The sequence below is a fragment of the Rhodamnia argentea genome, chromosome 10 (genome assembly GCF_020921035.1).
Source record: "Rhodamnia argentea isolate NSW1041297 chromosome 10, ASM2092103v1, whole genome shotgun sequence".
Lineage (NCBI taxonomy): Eukaryota > Viridiplantae > Streptophyta > Magnoliopsida > Myrtales > Myrtaceae > Rhodamnia > Rhodamnia argentea.
This window is the reverse complement of record NC_063159.1, coordinates 9,354,706-9,369,978: the sequence shown is the minus strand read 5'-3', so window position 1 is coordinate 9,369,978 and position 15,273 is coordinate 9,354,706. Positions and strand designations below refer to the sequence as shown.

At 40.6% G+C, this 15,273-nt stretch overlaps 2 protein-coding genes across 3 annotated transcripts; both read left to right on the top strand.

Annotated features, from left to right (window-relative positions):
- Positions 1-2,647: 2,647 nt before the first annotated feature.
- On the top strand, positions 2,648-9,645 carry LOC115739170 (protein NLP8). The gene is made up of 5 exons (XM_030672146.2): positions 2,648-4,004; positions 5,076-5,117; positions 5,207-5,959; positions 7,530-7,653; positions 8,373-9,645. Exons 1-5 carry the CDS (start codon positions 3,054-3,056, stop codon positions 9,293-9,295), a joined length of 2,793 nt encoding a protein of 930 aa, XP_030528006.1. The 5' UTR covers positions 2,648-3,053; the 3' UTR covers positions 9,296-9,645.
- A 912-nt stretch (positions 9,646-10,557) lies between these two features.
- On the top strand, positions 10,558-14,604 carry LOC115739181 (peroxisomal membrane protein 13-like). 2 transcript variants are annotated; one of them, XM_030672178.2, is made up of 5 exons: positions 10,558-10,725; positions 11,541-11,774; positions 11,859-12,148; positions 13,221-13,313; positions 14,035-14,604. In XM_030672178.2, exons 1-5 carry the CDS (start codon positions 10,698-10,700, stop codon positions 14,254-14,256), a joined length of 867 nt encoding a protein of 288 aa, XP_030528038.1. In that variant the 5' UTR covers positions 10,558-10,697; the 3' UTR covers positions 14,257-14,604. The 2 variants fall into 2 exon arrangements, with proteins under 2 accessions (XP_030528038.1, XP_048126951.1); XM_048270994.1 differs by having other exon boundaries at positions 10,620-10,725; positions 11,499-11,774.
- Positions 14,605-15,273: the final 669 nt, after the last annotated feature.

The window sequence follows — 15,273 nt, the reverse complement described above, 5'->3', positions numbered from 1 at the left end:
GTAAGATGACCTTATTTGAGAAATGAGAAGTATAGGGCACGTGATCAGAAAAATAGTGAAAATATGAGGACGGATATGACATATTTAACAATAAACATGGGCTAGATGGCTCTCTTTCTTTATGCTTGTATAATGGTATTCATTGGTCCATATCAAGGCAAGCAAAGTCGGGTTAAAGGGGGACAACAAGACTATGTTGTTTTGATGGTATAATTGACATGCAATATACAGAGTTTTATAAGAAACCTTTTTGCGAGTTGCATCTAACTTTAGAGTTATTGATATGTTCATTACAAGAATCTAGACTGGTTGTCGAATCCACAAGGTTCTATTATTCTCTGAAGACCCTTAACATGTTTAATGTTAGGAAGTGATTGAATACAATCCGACGTGATTTCACACGATTTAATGTGATTCTTCTATTATGATCGAATGATGATACGAGATCAATTCCCTATTAAAAAGCCAACCGGCATATTGTATTGAGAACAACTTTTTGCGTTGACAAATATACCTTTTCGTAGATTGGGATCTATGTAAACCCTCATTAAATTTACATATAGATGTAAATTTTGGTAAATAAGAGCGTCAGTTCACATCATATGAGCAAGTGAATCTTACTCCTAAAGAATTATATTACTATATTTATGGCACATGAGTCATTGAATCTACTTTTAAAGCCCCGACTATGCCTCTGTGAAATGAGTTTTTATGCACCCTCCTACGTTTAACTTACAAAGGCATGTGTTAATCAAAAAGGGTCATAGGGCTGTCAATTTGTATGATCATGTTACAATCATGTCGCGTCGAAGTGAGACATGTGATATAATTCGAACATGATGTGTTCATTAAGAACTTATTCGTTTGGATTCCTAAAATGTCAAAAGTTGCTTTTCACTATCCCGTCAATATCCAATACATTATCCAAATTTTAAGAAAAATTGTCAAATAATTATATAGAAATCCACGAGCCTATGTGCATTCTCATGACATTACAGTAGAAATAGGTGAGTGGAAACTTTTTTTTAAGCCGAAAAATAAGAGAATAAATAATGATTTAAGAAGGAGAGATCCTCCCTAAATGGTATTATGGACATAGTGAAAGTTTCATGCGTTTAAGATTGAGAAGTACTTAAAAGGGGTAAGCCTTATGTTTGAAAAAAAGACGTCAAAGGTAGAATTACCTGCGGACAAACTCCATGTGACTTAAAACTCTAAAAAGAGTTTTTAAGTATGAATCATTTGGATGGTGATAATTTGAGAGTGTGAGTGTTTCCTTATGAATAGCATATGAAGGTCTCTCCCACCCGATGTAGGACTCGACTAGATGTTATCTTACACTTTAAGCACTAACACCCTCATCAATATCGCCTGATATCAGAGATGCCTGTTGACAGTTGATGCACCAACTTCGCCTTTTTTCTCTTAGTACAATGACTTGCAGTTTCTGCTTTTTGTTATCCTCGAAAAGAGCATGAATTGACACTATTGACATCTGTTTTGAGCCAAAATGTCGTCTAGGCATCGATTGTTGTTCTTAACCTAGTCGTCGCCTCAGTTTCTTCCGGGTTATTCTCCGGGGGCAGGGTTCTACATCTAGGGAATCATCTTGGTGGGGACTAGTTTCCAGCATTTTAACCCTGCAATTCCTCCCAATCGTCAGCTTCTTGTGTCTCGCATCGTCGAATCCCACATCTTACTAGGTAGAGCTAGCACGTAGACGTTGTTGTTGTTGTTCCGGAACTCACTAAATTGAACATTGAACTAGATGAACATACACGTCTGTTAATTTCTAGTCGGCTCAGAATGCATAAATATGCCCGTCACGTTAGCAGCAGATATGGCGGCGCCCGCAGACATGGCGGCGCTCGCAAACCACGAACCATCCAAAGGGAGAGCCGAGCTGTCCTAATGAGAACGCATTTCCATCTGTGTCAGATCCGAAAGTAAACAGCTTTACCAACTTTCAATTTCGATACCGTCATGCAGCTTTTCCGTTTCAAAGAATGGCCTGCTTACTCAGAGCAGAGAAGAGAGAAAGACAGAGCCCATCGTTGACTGCTCCCAGACGACGACCTTTCCATTTTTGGCAGCCAATGGCCCAATTCCCTCCTCCTTCCCCCTCTCTCTCTCTCCTCCACTCGAGTAGTTTCGCGACCCCCTTCCTAGGGTTTTCCTAATTTAGCAATCTCTCTGTCTCTGTCTCTCTCTGTCTCCCTCTCTCTATAGATTTCGCGCTTGCTCTGTCGGAACCTTTTTCTGGCCTGCAGTGCCTAGTACAAGTGTCGGAGTTTGGAGGATTCACTACGACTGGTGCGGAAGTTATCCAGAGATACTTAGGTCGGTGTTTTGGATTGTGCCCAAAATTTGCTGCAACGAAAAGGGTTAGGGCTTTCGCCCGTTCTTGATCGGTATCTCTGGCCAAGATTACAGATTTCGGTTCGCCTGACGTCAAATTGACACGGAATTTTGACTGTATCTCTGGGATTTCTTGCACGAAGTTTCTCGATTGAAGGTATGAAAGTTGATTGGACCGAACATTTTATGCTCTGATTTGTCATTCATTTTTTTTTTTTTTGGGGGTGGGGGGGGTGTGAATCGAAGGGGTGTGTTTTGTTTTTGTGCATAGGAGGATGACTTTTGAGATGGGTTTTGTTTTACCTCGAAGAGGCCAGTGCTCGTGTTCATTGCCTTTCGTTTGTGGAAATGATTGCAAAATGTCCGCCGTATCTTTGATTGGTGGAGTGATAGGCAGTTGACTTTTGTTCTTGTTAGAGATTTGATGATGTTATGATTGAAGCGAAAGAAAACTGTTGTTGTGTGTTTGTAGTGCAGGGTGTTTGCTATTTGATTGAGGAAGAGTTGGTCTTACTGTCCATTCCAGAAGGTGAACAATTTCAAGAGTTGGTTTTGAAACTTGCTGCAATTCTCGTGTGATCTAAGTTACAACCTATTGCGAACGGCATGACTTGCTCAAGTGAACACAATCTAATAGGACTCTAGCATCTTTTTTTCCCTTACTTGGTGGGCAAGGTTTTTCTTTTTCCCTTCAAATGGAGTATCCCTTTTCTTCCAAAGAGAAGGGGATGGGTTACTGGATTCCCCCAGGACTGCAGGCGGACAGCTCTGCTTCTTTGGATAATGGTGCAAGAAATTCAATCTTGGAGGATCCTTTTGGGAACTTTTCCGACCTGATGAATTTCGAAGGTTATGCTGGATTATGCAACAGTCCATCTACAACAGAGCAGATACTTGCATCCTATGGGTTGCCGATAAGTCCATCAGCACCGTATGGATCATTAGATATGATGAATTTTGTGGAACAAAGTTCTTTTTACTATCCCGACCATGGCGGGGTTTCGAATGCTGTAGGAAGTTCTTCTACGTGTGTAGACAGGTTGGCATTTCAGCAGGCAGATAGCCAGCTTGATTATCAGTTGGATTCCAATGACCAAAGTGATTCAGGGGCTAAACAAGGTGAAGGTGCCCTTGGACGACTTGGTATTTCTGGTGTGGCTAATAATGCTATATCCAGGCCTCTAGCACGTTCATTAGATGAGAAGATGCTGAGGGCACTCTCCTTGTTCAAGGAGTATTCTGGAGGGGGAATTCTGGCTCAGGTTTGGGTCCCTATAAAGCTTGGGGATCAATATGTCTTAAGCACCTGCGAGCAACCTTATTTACTTGACAAAATGCTAGAAGGATATCGAGAAGTATCCAGAACATTTACCTTCTCAGCCGAGGGGAAACCAGGAACTTTTCTGGGCCTTCCTGGTCGTGTTTTCACGTCGAAAGTTCCAGAGTGGACTTCAAATGTAATGTATTACAATAATAGTGAATATTTACGGGTGAAACATGCAGTTCACCACAATATCCGTGGTTCTATTGCCTTACCAGTTTTTGACTGTACTGACAAGTCCTGCTGTGCGGTGCTGGAACTCGTCACTATGAAAGAAAAAGCCAACTTTGACTTGGAAATGGAGAAAGTGTGCCTTGCCCTCCAGGTTAATTTTCCTTTGTTTGTTCCTCTAGAATGAAGATGATTGTTCTCTTCTTTGCCTCTCTTGTAAAAGTAGGGAATCCAGTCTAGCGAGACACAATTTAATTGCATAGTGCCTTTGCTGTAAACCACTATACTAAAACTGCATGGCATACAGAGTTTTGTTTGTTACTTTTCTACCTTTTGGTTTGAGAATTAATAGAAGCACTCCACTTTTTAGAGAAATTCATATAAATGATAGCGATTTTCTTTGTCTGATCAATGACTGTTATTTCGCATACTATACATCAGGACGATGCTTTTTGAGAGCAGTTGATCAAACATAGTGTTTGTATCTGGTTTCTGAAGATTATGGAATCCGCATGCTGGCCTGTTTAATTACATTTGTAAAGTCGAAGTATATTAGCTGTTTTTCCAGAGACTTAGCATGCAGTTCTTTCTGCATGAGGATGAGAAGGCTTGGCGGGAGTAGTGGATTGTACCTTGGTTGTAAGCATATTGTCCAGAATTGTCAGCAAAACTGTGACACTCTGACATTTCGCAGCACTCATTTCGAGGCTACATGCATGGACTTCTCTTGAAGTCTCTTTTTGTTTCTTTGCACTAATTAATGAGACTTTCTTGGGGGCATTTTTTGCTTCGGGCTGTCTTGTTTGCTTCTTTGGCTGTAATTACTTTGTGCTGTCTTGTATGCGGTGGAATTTCGATATTGTCTAGTTGATGCATGGCAAAGAAACACGTTTTTTTTTACATTCGCTTCAAGTATAAATGCTTATCTAACAGTACAAAAAGGGAGAAAAAAAGTGAATCAAATGACTTGAACTTAATATTGTGGAAATTGTTTAGGGTTACCCATCAAATGCTAAGGTTAAGCATCAGATTTTCCTTTTTTAAATCAGGATTTCTTATGTTGTGGCTGGATGTTTTTATTAGTGCTTCAATGGAATTAGGTGAAGTTACTGCAGCTTTATTCGTTCACCTTCTACAGATATTTCGAATCATCAACTTCGAATTTCCTTTTTCAGTTTTTGGCTCATTAGTGAGTGTGGAAATTGACGGTTAAGAACCATTGCAGGCTGTAAATTTGAGAACTACGCCGCCGCGGCTTCTTCCGCAGGTAAAACATAGAAAAAGAATAAAATGTGTCTTCTCTTTTCCATGGGGCTATGCAGTGCTCCACGTCCTTATTGAACTATCGTTTTGCAGTGCCTATCCAGGAATCAGAGAACTGCCTTGGCTGAAATATCAGATATCTTGCGTGCTGTATGTCATGCGCATAGGTTTCCATTGGCTTTGACATGGATCCCGTGCTGTTTTTCTGAGGGAGCTGCTGATGAAATAGTAAGAATTCGTGTCAGGGATAGTAGCAGAAATGCTAATGAGAAATGCATCTTATGCATTGAGGATACTGCTTGTTATGTGAATGATAAGGAGATGCAAGGATTTGTTCATGCATGTGCGGAGCACTATCTTGCGGAAGGGCAAGGACTAGCTGGAAAAGCACTTCAATCAAATCATCCATTTTTCTACCCTGATGTTAAGGCCTATGACATCAATGCGTATCCTCTCGTCCATCATGCGCGCAGGTTTGGCTTGAATGCTGCTGTTGCAATTAGGCTGAGAAGCACCTTTACAGGTGATGACGATTACATTTTGGAGTTTTTTCTACCCGTCAACATAAAAGGAAGTGCAGAGCAACAACTATTGTTGGACAACCTCTCACGTACCATGCAGAGGATTTGTAAAACTTTGAGGACTGTATCAGATGCAGAATTATTCGGTACAGAAGACTCTAAAGCTGAGTTACAGGAAGTATCACTCCCAAACATGTCACCAATTCCCGCTTATAGAGGGAGCCATCAGACAGTTTTATCCAATAATGGCACGTCTTCCACAGATAGTAGACCTTCAAATGTACCTACTTCAAGAAGAACCGTCTCAGATCTTCCTCGAGAGCAGGTCGTTTTCTTGACTCATCTTTATCTGCTGGGAACATTTTTTGCACAGACTTTTCTCTATCGCCTTTGTTTGTTGTTTTTGGACTTCTTTCACTTGCCAACACCCTCAATCTGCCTAGGATTCTTCGTTTTAACACTTCAGTTGGCGGTTATGCTTCAATGTCATTTTCATTCAACATCCCTCTGATAGAATTGGGGTTAGAATGTTTGAGAAAAAGAAAAGTTTTCCTCATTACTGTTCATGCTGTTGTATTATATTTATCATTGATAAATATTTTCATGTTTGTTGGGCTGCTAGACAATTGGAAGTACACCAAATTTCTGATACAAATGTATTCAGCAGAAGTACCTGTTGCTCGAGCTAACGGTTTACAGAGTCTAAAAGAGTTGATGAGGGATTTTAGCAATCAGACGAGTTCTTTTTCCCTTTAAAATCTGTTAGGCTAAGGCTGTCATTGTAGGCCAAAAAACAAAACAATTGAATATGTCCTGTTTCTTATTTCCACTGAAGAAATGATATGTGGAATTTGGGTCGAATATGTTCGTTAGAATGTACAAACCAAAAAACTTAAGCTATTAGGTGAGAAGAATAGCCTCATAGACAAGCAATGTGATATACTTTAACAATGTCGATATTGGTTAACCCACAATTCCTAAAAAGTTGGGAACTTGCGGGAACTAACAGATTCAGATTCCAGATTCCGGAGGTTCCAAGGGTCACAAGGGTGGCAGAGATATACACTATACCACCTGGAACTCCATTTCAGATTTACAATTTATTTATGCATATGGCATAAATTTGAATCTTCTTGAAAGAGCTGGAGGTGTTCTGTTCTTTGGTCTATTTTTTTGGTATGATTTACACTAGAGTAGATTAGAGAATGGCATCGTGTAGGGGAATGAGGCTGCCTTTTGCAATGCGACCGCAGTCAGGGGCTCAGGGGTACAGATACATTTTCCTGCCTTTCTTTTGACTTTTCTGCAAAAGCCGTGTCCAAATATTTGATAGTCAGATAAATGTCTGCACGGTAATAGTTGTACCTCTTGGTATTGCAGAGAATCATGATGAAGTCATGACATTTATGACATATCATCTCGTTAAATGGGAATCATGACCATTCTCATCTTGCATTCCCTAGCTTCTTCCTTGTGTGCCACACTCCCATTCTCTCCTCTCTCAGTCTCCCTTTCTCTCACAGCCAATGAATATCCTCTTTCAAGTGTTGACCCAACTCTGTCAGCCAATGAATGTATCTTAGAAAGGATTTTGATAAGAAATGCAGTAGGGGCGTCAACTAATTAAGGAAATTGTGCAGTTTGCAATGAAGGAAATGCTCGTGCAACTGCTGTTTAGAAAAGTGAACCGGTCCAAAATTAAGTGGTACTTAATCTGTGCCCTGAGGCTACCTATTAACATGGCCCTATTTCAAAAGAACCACCTGGAGATAACGTTGTGATCATGCGGAGCGCTGAATATTCAATTGGATGATATGGCTTAGGCTTCATCTTGTGGTGTACAAAACTACTGGTTCTCTTACATTGCTTCTGACAGTTCTTCAATTGTCTCACAGGTGACGAGCGTATCAAGAAGACAGCATGAGAAAAAGCAAAGTACAGCCGAGAAAACAGTGAGTCTGAGTGTTCTCCAGCAGTATTTCTCGGGGAGTCTGAAGGATGCTGCGAAAAGCATTGGTGGTGAGATTCTGTTACAAGGCTCTTAAATTACCATATCTCAATGGCTGATTTGCATTTTCCACGTCAAATCTCCTCTTGTTTGAATCACACTTAATCAGCATAGTTCCTCTCGCTTAGATCTATCAGAGTTCTTAAGGAACCTCGACCTATGAATCTCTCTTTGATGTTCCAGTTTATGGTAGAAAGAGCTATATAATGGAAAATAAGACGTTGAAAGAACAAAGAACAGGAAGAAATGTTGATAACAGGTATGAGAGTGAAAGGGACAAAGAAGAGATCTGGGCTAGTTGGGTCTTTGAACAATTAGGATGCGTTTGTTTTAGAAGAAACTTCATGACAAAGGAAAACTCTTTCCGGGAAATCATTTTCCAGGAAAAGGTTTTCCCCTTTTCAGGTTAGGGACTTCATTTTTCTAACATTAACCATGCATATTTTCTTTTACCGGAAATGGTTTTCTGTTAACTCATCGTTTTCAGCAAACCAAACGCTTGAAAGTTCAGAAAACTAATTCACGGGAAATGATTTCACTCAAACACACCCACCCTTAGATGAGGAATAAATAACAAATCTATGGACAAGTGTTAAAACAGCATTTTCAGCCATTAAAAGAAATGAAGATACAGTAATAAAGCTTTTGTGCATGGATAAAATATTCATCTTGTAAGAATTGTTTTGGTAGTTGAATAATAATGTCAACCATTCTATTTTCTGCAATGCAGTTTGCCCCACAACACTGAAAAGGATATGCAGACAACATGGAATTTCAAGATGGCCATCTCGCAAGATAAACAAGGTGAACAGATCGTTGAAGAAAATACAAACTGTGCTCGATTCTGTTCAGGGAGTCGAGGGAAGGTTGAAGTTTGATCCAAACACTGGAGGATTTGTGGCGTCGGGTTCAATGATCGAAGAGTTTGATGCTCGGAATAACTCCTTTCCTGATAAAAAACCAGCAGTGCAAAATCAAGAAGCATCTATCCAAGAAGAGGAAAAATCAATACCCTTTGTTTGCGGTAATAATTCTGCCATTAAATTGGAAGATGAGTATTGTGTTGGTGCAGAGCACTCGGGGCCCTCAACTTCGAGCTTACATTTGCTCAACATTTGTCATGGGCAAGCGAAGAAATCAAGCATTAGTCAGATTGAATATAGGGACGATTCTAAATCAACTGCAATTGATGATGGTATTGTTGAGCATAACAGACCTGCTTCTTCCAGCTTGACAGATTCTTCGTACGGCTCCGGTTCAATCATGCACTGCAGTTCCTCGAGCTCCCAGAGCTTTGAGGAAGGAAAGCATCCTAAAGAAAGAACGAGCTCACATGAAAGTGGGTCTAAAGTTACCGTGAAAGCGACCTACAAAGACGACACGATACGTTTCAAGTTTGAGCCTTCCACTGGGTGTTTCCAACTTTACGAAGAAGTGTCCAAGAGATTCAAGTTGCAAAGTGGGACATTCCAGCTCAAGTACTTGGACGATGAGGACGAATGGGTGATGCTGGTTAGCGATTCGGATTTGCAGGAATGCCTTGAGATTATGGAATATGTCGGTACACGAAGTGTCAAGTTTCTGGTTCGCGATGTGCCTGCTGCAATGGGCAGCTCTGGCAGTAGCAATTGCTTCCTGGCAGGATGCTCCTAATATCTGTGTCCATCTTGTTGTCGGGGCCTTGAAATTTGCCAGCATCGTGCTTATCCACCATGATTGATCTTCAACGATGTTTTTGGTTGTACTCTTCACGGTTCTGAGCAGTGACTTGAATGATCGATCAGGCGTGGACGCCAAGATGGAGGAGAAGAGTGTAAGGAGAGATGTTCGAATCTTTTTTAGTGAGTGTAGCATCTGTAAATGATAGAAGCAGCTGTAGAAATAGCACTTCCCGACAGAGTTAACACCTTGCGATCCTTTCTTGATCTCCAATTTGTACAGACTTTTATCAGTGTGTGTGGCAAAATGAATGAAAGGGAATATAGCAGGCTCAAGTTCGTGCACTTTCTTTCTCTGTCGCGTTTTCGCGGCGTTCCGTGTTATTTGCAGGAACAAATCGGAACCAATACTTGAGGTGTTTTCCAATGAAATTCTGTCAGAATTATGTTCATCTTGATTCAAGCAGGTGAGGCAATTCCTACTTGCTACATGCTCATCCATTACATGATGGTAACAGCAGTACATTGCTTAGGACACAATCAACATGGTTCTGCCTTCAAAGATTTTCCTTGATAAAAAGATGGTTGCCTGCCAATCTGTACTTCGTCAAATCCCGTAGACAGATTCATCTGATACGTCAACTACGCTTTATCTTGGTAAGTAAATCTGGGGTTCTCAAAATATCTCACATGGTGGCTAGGAGAATCGAGCATGTGATTTCGCCACGCAGGATATTTACACATAGGAGAAATGAAATACCGATTTTACCGATTTATAAGATTAATCAGAAGAGAAGGAAGTTAGGATCGGCTGAAAGAAGGATAGTGGGAAAAATTCGCTAACTTGTGAAAAACCTCTGAATCCTTTCGGGAAGTGTTAGGAAACCTTCATCTTATTCTCTTGTTCTTATTGTGAGATCTTTTTTCTTCGACGGGGTCAGTGTGATGGCTTCGGAGCTGGCATTACGATTCTTTTCTGTCCGAAGAAGTTCAAAGGCATTATAGGAAAATTTGCTGATAACATATGAATTTAATATAGATAATAGTGCTACATACTTGCCGTCCTTATCGTATTCGATATTATCTCGTATTACTAGTAACGGATTATAATAAATAAGTAATTGCAAAATGAAAACAAAAAAACATTGCGTGCAATTAAAATTTAAAATAGTGAAGTTATAATAAAATTGACCAAAAAAATAAGAAGTCATAATAAACATAAAATAGGAATAAATACAACTTTCCAAGAACAGAGGCGGACCCTTCCAGGTTATTGCGTTAATCGCCCCCACCACCACCACCACCACCACAACACCGGCCTCCAATTCAAAGGCGGTCAAATCTCTCTCTCTCTCTCTCTCTCTCTCTCTCTTTCATGTCGCTTCTCTGCTACTCCCATGGCGTCTAATCCTCAGCCTCCTTCAGGTTCGTTCCGAAGCTTTATCGTTACCGACCCCCCTTTTCCCCGTTTCTTGATCGATTGACGATCGCATGCTCGTCCTGTTTTCTTCTCCCGTGTCGGATTATTCTGGAAATTCTAGGGTTTTGCATCTTGTCCCCTCTATTTGCAGAACGCGCCGATGAATTCTAGGTTCTCTCTCGGTGATTTCGATTTTCGCTTGTGATCGGGGACGTGTTCTTTTTCGGTTTTGGCAAATAATTAGGGCCTCGCTAGCGTATGTGCTGTTGTCTCGGTTCGCTGTCTGTTGAACTAGTGGGATTTGGGGTGTCTTCTTGGTGAGTGTTTGGTCGGTGATGGGTGTGGTAAATCGGTGTTTCGTGGCTGGGTGCTGGAAGTTTTATGGGAGGCGGGTTGACTTTTTTTTCAGTTAGTTTTAAGAAAGTCGGATGCTTGGGTTGACTTCCATTTTACACTTGGATATTTTCCATCTGACTACACAACTAGCTCAATTCAGTCTCTTTTAAGGAATTGATTCGGGATTGTCTTGCTTGATGAACTCATTGGAGAACTACTTGGTAGTTGGTAGGTGATTTTCTAAAGAGAAGTTCGGCCAGTTCATCATTCTACTCCTTTTGCATTGGTACTTCTACAGCCTGTTTTCCAGGGTCATTCTAGACAAATGAAAGATTTTGTTAATTTGTAGCTGGATGCTGTGACCTGCATGTGATGATCATGTTCTTGTAATACATAAATACCTGTCTTGTTACCTTCTTTGAATGTTTCTCCGCCTGCACAGAAACATTCTATGAAGAGTTAAAACAATGTTCTTCCATTGCAGCTGCTCCCCCACCAAAACCATGGGAGAGAAGCGGTGCCTCTTCTGGTCCCGCACCTTTTAAACCGCCATCTGCTGGCAGCACCAGTGATGTGGTTGAGGCTTCAGGAACTGCAAGACCAGGAGAAATTATTACATCAACTGACAGGACTACCACTGCTAATAGGAATGCTCTGGGAAGGCCTGTTCCTACAAGGCCGTGGGAGCAGCAGAGCTACGGGAGTAATACCTATGGAGGTGACCATTGATTTTGTTGCAGATGGTGATATCTTTTACTACCATCCAAATCGAAGCATATTTTGAAATTGCTTCTATCTGCAGGTTATGGTTCTACTTTGAATTACGGTTCGGGTTATGGTACTGGAATGTATGGTGGAGTAGGTGGAATGTATGGCAGTAGTATGTATGGTAACTCCATGTATAGGGGAGGCTATGGAGGCCTTTATGGATCCTCAGGAGCCTATGGTGGTGGAATGTATGGTGGTGGAATTGGAGGACCAATGGGTGGCTATGGGATGGGAATGGGTGGCCCTTATGGAGGTCAAGATCCAAACGGTCCATATGGCGAGCCACCTTCTCCTCCAGGGTTTTGGATATCATTTTTACGGGTGGTAAGCAATGGTCTTGCACTTTCCTCTTCCTTGTGAATTCATTGAAAGAATGTTTATTGGGTACCTAGCTCCTGATTGCTTTGACCCTTTCGAACTTACGCTTCTAGACGGAAGTGAATAGAGGCTTTTGTTATTGATTGTTTTTGCGAGAAAAAAAATATTGATTGGTAAATCTCTTCGTCCTCATTTTCATGTCCTGCTTTTGTGAACTTTATAACATTCACTTCTTCCCATCCTTGCTAATTTACCAAATGCAGGCTTAAGAATTCTAGAGACTGTTAAAGTGTCCCACTTTTCTTGTATACGGTTTTATAAAGGCCTTATATACATATTGTCTCCCTCCATCCGAGGCCTAAGCTTTTGGATTGAGTTTTCCGACATGGTATTAGAGCCAGTTTCCATCTCAATTTTTTTTGTCGTGTGTGAGACTCCCCATTTATCAATTCCAAGTGTTATCCTCAGTTTGGTTTGCACTTGAAAGGGGGTGTGAATGTATGCCATATTGTTCGTGTACACATTCATAAAGGCCTATATGTTGTTTACCTTCACCTAAGGCTTAAGGTTTTTTTGTTGGACCTCATAGTCGTTATTTTAATTGGCGAGACTAATCAAATTCTTAAATGCATGAAATGTACGTGAGTTTGTTGTTTGGGGCATTCTGGGTAAGCCAAGTGTCGCTTCAAAAATTTTCTGCAGCGATCTAATAGGTACTTAGACAATTTTACAATCTTAAGCTCATTTCTACTTGACGTAGCTTTGACGCATTTTAGTTCCTGGTGAAATATGAAATATGATGTCGTAGGACCATTTTCAAATATCTAAAACAATGTCTAAGAACCATTTTTGGTTCCAAGTTTCCCGCAATTGCATGCTGTTACCCTGTTCTTAGGTGAAAGATTTTTCTTATCTTAGATTGTGTACTCAGAACGTGTAGAAATGGCCTCAATCTTGATTTTTAAGGCAGTGGGCTAAGACGTAGTTCTCCATACCTGTATTTAGACCTATAAATTAAGGTGATGTCATGCCGATTTATTTTATGGACAACTCATTCTACCTTTTTCTCTAATGCCAGATGCAAGGAGTGGTAAACTTTTTCGGCCGCATTTCAATTCTTATTGACCAAAATACTCAAGCCTTCCACATGTTTATGACAGCGCTTCTTCAGGTAGTCTTTTATGTCCTGTGGCTTATCTGTAAATTTAGTTGCAGAGTGATGGAGTTATTGGGTCTTTCAGTCTCTCTCTGTTAATAGGGTGATTTATGATATTATGATTCAGCTGCAGAGAGACTCTTTCACCTTAAGCACCTGCTTCTCTCCCTGTCAAAGTTGACAACGTGTAAAGTTTGTGTATCTCCCTGTGTGGAAATATGTACAAGCACATGCCTCTTGCAACCATACTGTCCTGTCCGTATTGAGAATTCTGGAGCAAAATTTGAATTAGGAAACTGCATTGCTTAAACTTTGTCAGTTTGCTGTGCAAGTTTCTTTAGTGGACTGGACTATGTAATTTACCTGAAGTGAAGGGGGCTGTAATGTTTGTGGAGGGAAGAATAAATAGGTATTACTATACCTTTTGGTAGTAATTGGCATGAAAGGAAAGTGCATCTGAAAAATAAAAGCATGTTTAGGATCAAAGCTAGCGTGAATCTGAGGGGAAAATTCATTTTTTTCACTTTTTTCACGTTTTAAAGATGATTGAAATTTTGAGTCATGATTGGTTTTACTTGATGTCTTATCTGTAAAAGACCTGTAGCATGGTAACATCGCTAATACGTTATATTATGTACTTGCTTACGTTAGAGATATCAGGGAACTATGTATGTTACTTTGAAAACTTTTGTTAGGATTTTGTCTTGTGCTCTGAGCAATCTGGCATGTTCTGCAGCTTTTCGATCGGTCTGGAATGTTATATGGTGAGCTTGCTAGATTTGTGTTGAGGCTGCTGGGGATCAGGACAAAGCCCAGAAAAGTCCACCCACCAGGCCCTGATGGACTTCCACTTCCTGGACCGGACAATCCTCATGCCGCTCGGGGCTGCATTGAGAAACCAAAGGCCGCTCCAACTGGATCTTGGGACAATGTTTGGGAAAATGATGCCTCTAGATAACGTTGGATTAGCTACTTTGCTTGAGTGCGCACAGATTGGTCAAGAACACAATTCCTCTCTGTGTATGTGTGTGTGGACGTCTCAAGCGGATTGGATCTCCAATGTACGACAGTGTGTAATCTGTTATGGTGCAGAAAGCGCATCCGATAAATAATAAAAGTTTGATAGCTTGGTTGAGAAATCTTGATTGCCCCTGGAAAGTGTCGACTAAGAAGAACTCGTACATGTTAGTTATAGTTCACCATTGAATGTTGAAGTGTTGGAAACAGCAATCGTTGGTTTGACTGCCCTAATTATGGCGGAATATTTCCAATAAGTTAATGAAAAAGAGGTGCTTCTATTTATCGACAACATCTTCCGAAGGATTATGTGGGATAGTTAAACTGGGAAGAATATACAGACCATTTGTAATGATTTTAATGTGGGGTTGCTCACATACCTTTACTATTGAACGATCTCTTACAACTTGAAATGGCGTAGGGAAGAAAGATAAATGACCCATTTAACCAGGTCTTTCCTATGCATTATGAGGTCGGTATGTTTTTGGATGCTGACCATTCTCGCCCGGCTGAGTAATTTTCAATAATTTTCAATGTGTCAGGGATAAGTCGAGTCCTTCTCATACGCACATCAACCAGAAATAAGCAAGTGAAGAGTGAGAGAAAACTGACAACTTTGTGCGCAACATTTGAATGAACCTAGGAAGCCAAAAGGAGCGTCCATGTTCTGTGCTGAGTGTGCTCTGAAACTTCATAGGCTCGTGCACATCAGTCCTGAGTCACAAGACATAAAATTTATCCACGCCAAACCTGAAAATTTATTTAACTCGTGGATTTGATCTATAGCTGATGTTAGGAAGTAGAACATGTCGTGGGAGTTGAAAATTGAAAAGGAGAATGGGAGGTTCACCAAGGAGAAGACTTTATATTGGAGTTGCCACGTGTAAGGTTGGACATATGAATCCTCCAGGGAAAAGTGCTATTTAGATTCTAGAGCCAATTCAACCAAAAAACAGAC

Excerpts from the sequence above, each read along its gene's own strand:
- LOC115739170 (XM_030672146.2), top strand. The coding sequence starts at position 3,054 with ATGGAGTATCCCTTTTCTTCCAAAGAGAAGGGGATGGGTTACTGGATT. Across the intron at positions 4,005-5,075 it reads AAGTGTGCCTTGCCCTCCAG|GCTGTAAATTTGAGAACTAC; the intron begins GTTAATTTTCCT and ends GAACCATTGCAG. Across the intron at positions 7,654-8,372 it reads TGCTGCGAAAAGCATTGGTG|TTTGCCCCACAACACTGAAA; the intron begins GTGAGATTCTGT and ends TCTGCAATGCAG.
- LOC115739181 (XM_048270994.1), top strand. The coding sequence starts at position 10,698 with ATGGCGTCTAATCCTCAGCCTCCTTCAG. Across the intron at positions 10,726-11,498 it reads TAATCCTCAGCCTCCTTCAG|AAACATTCTATGAAGAGTTA; the intron begins GTTCGTTCCGAA and ends CCGCCTGCACAG. Across the intron at positions 12,149-13,220 it reads GGATATCATTTTTACGGGTG|ATGCAAGGAGTGGTAAACTT; the intron begins GTAAGCAATGGT and ends CTCTAATGCCAG.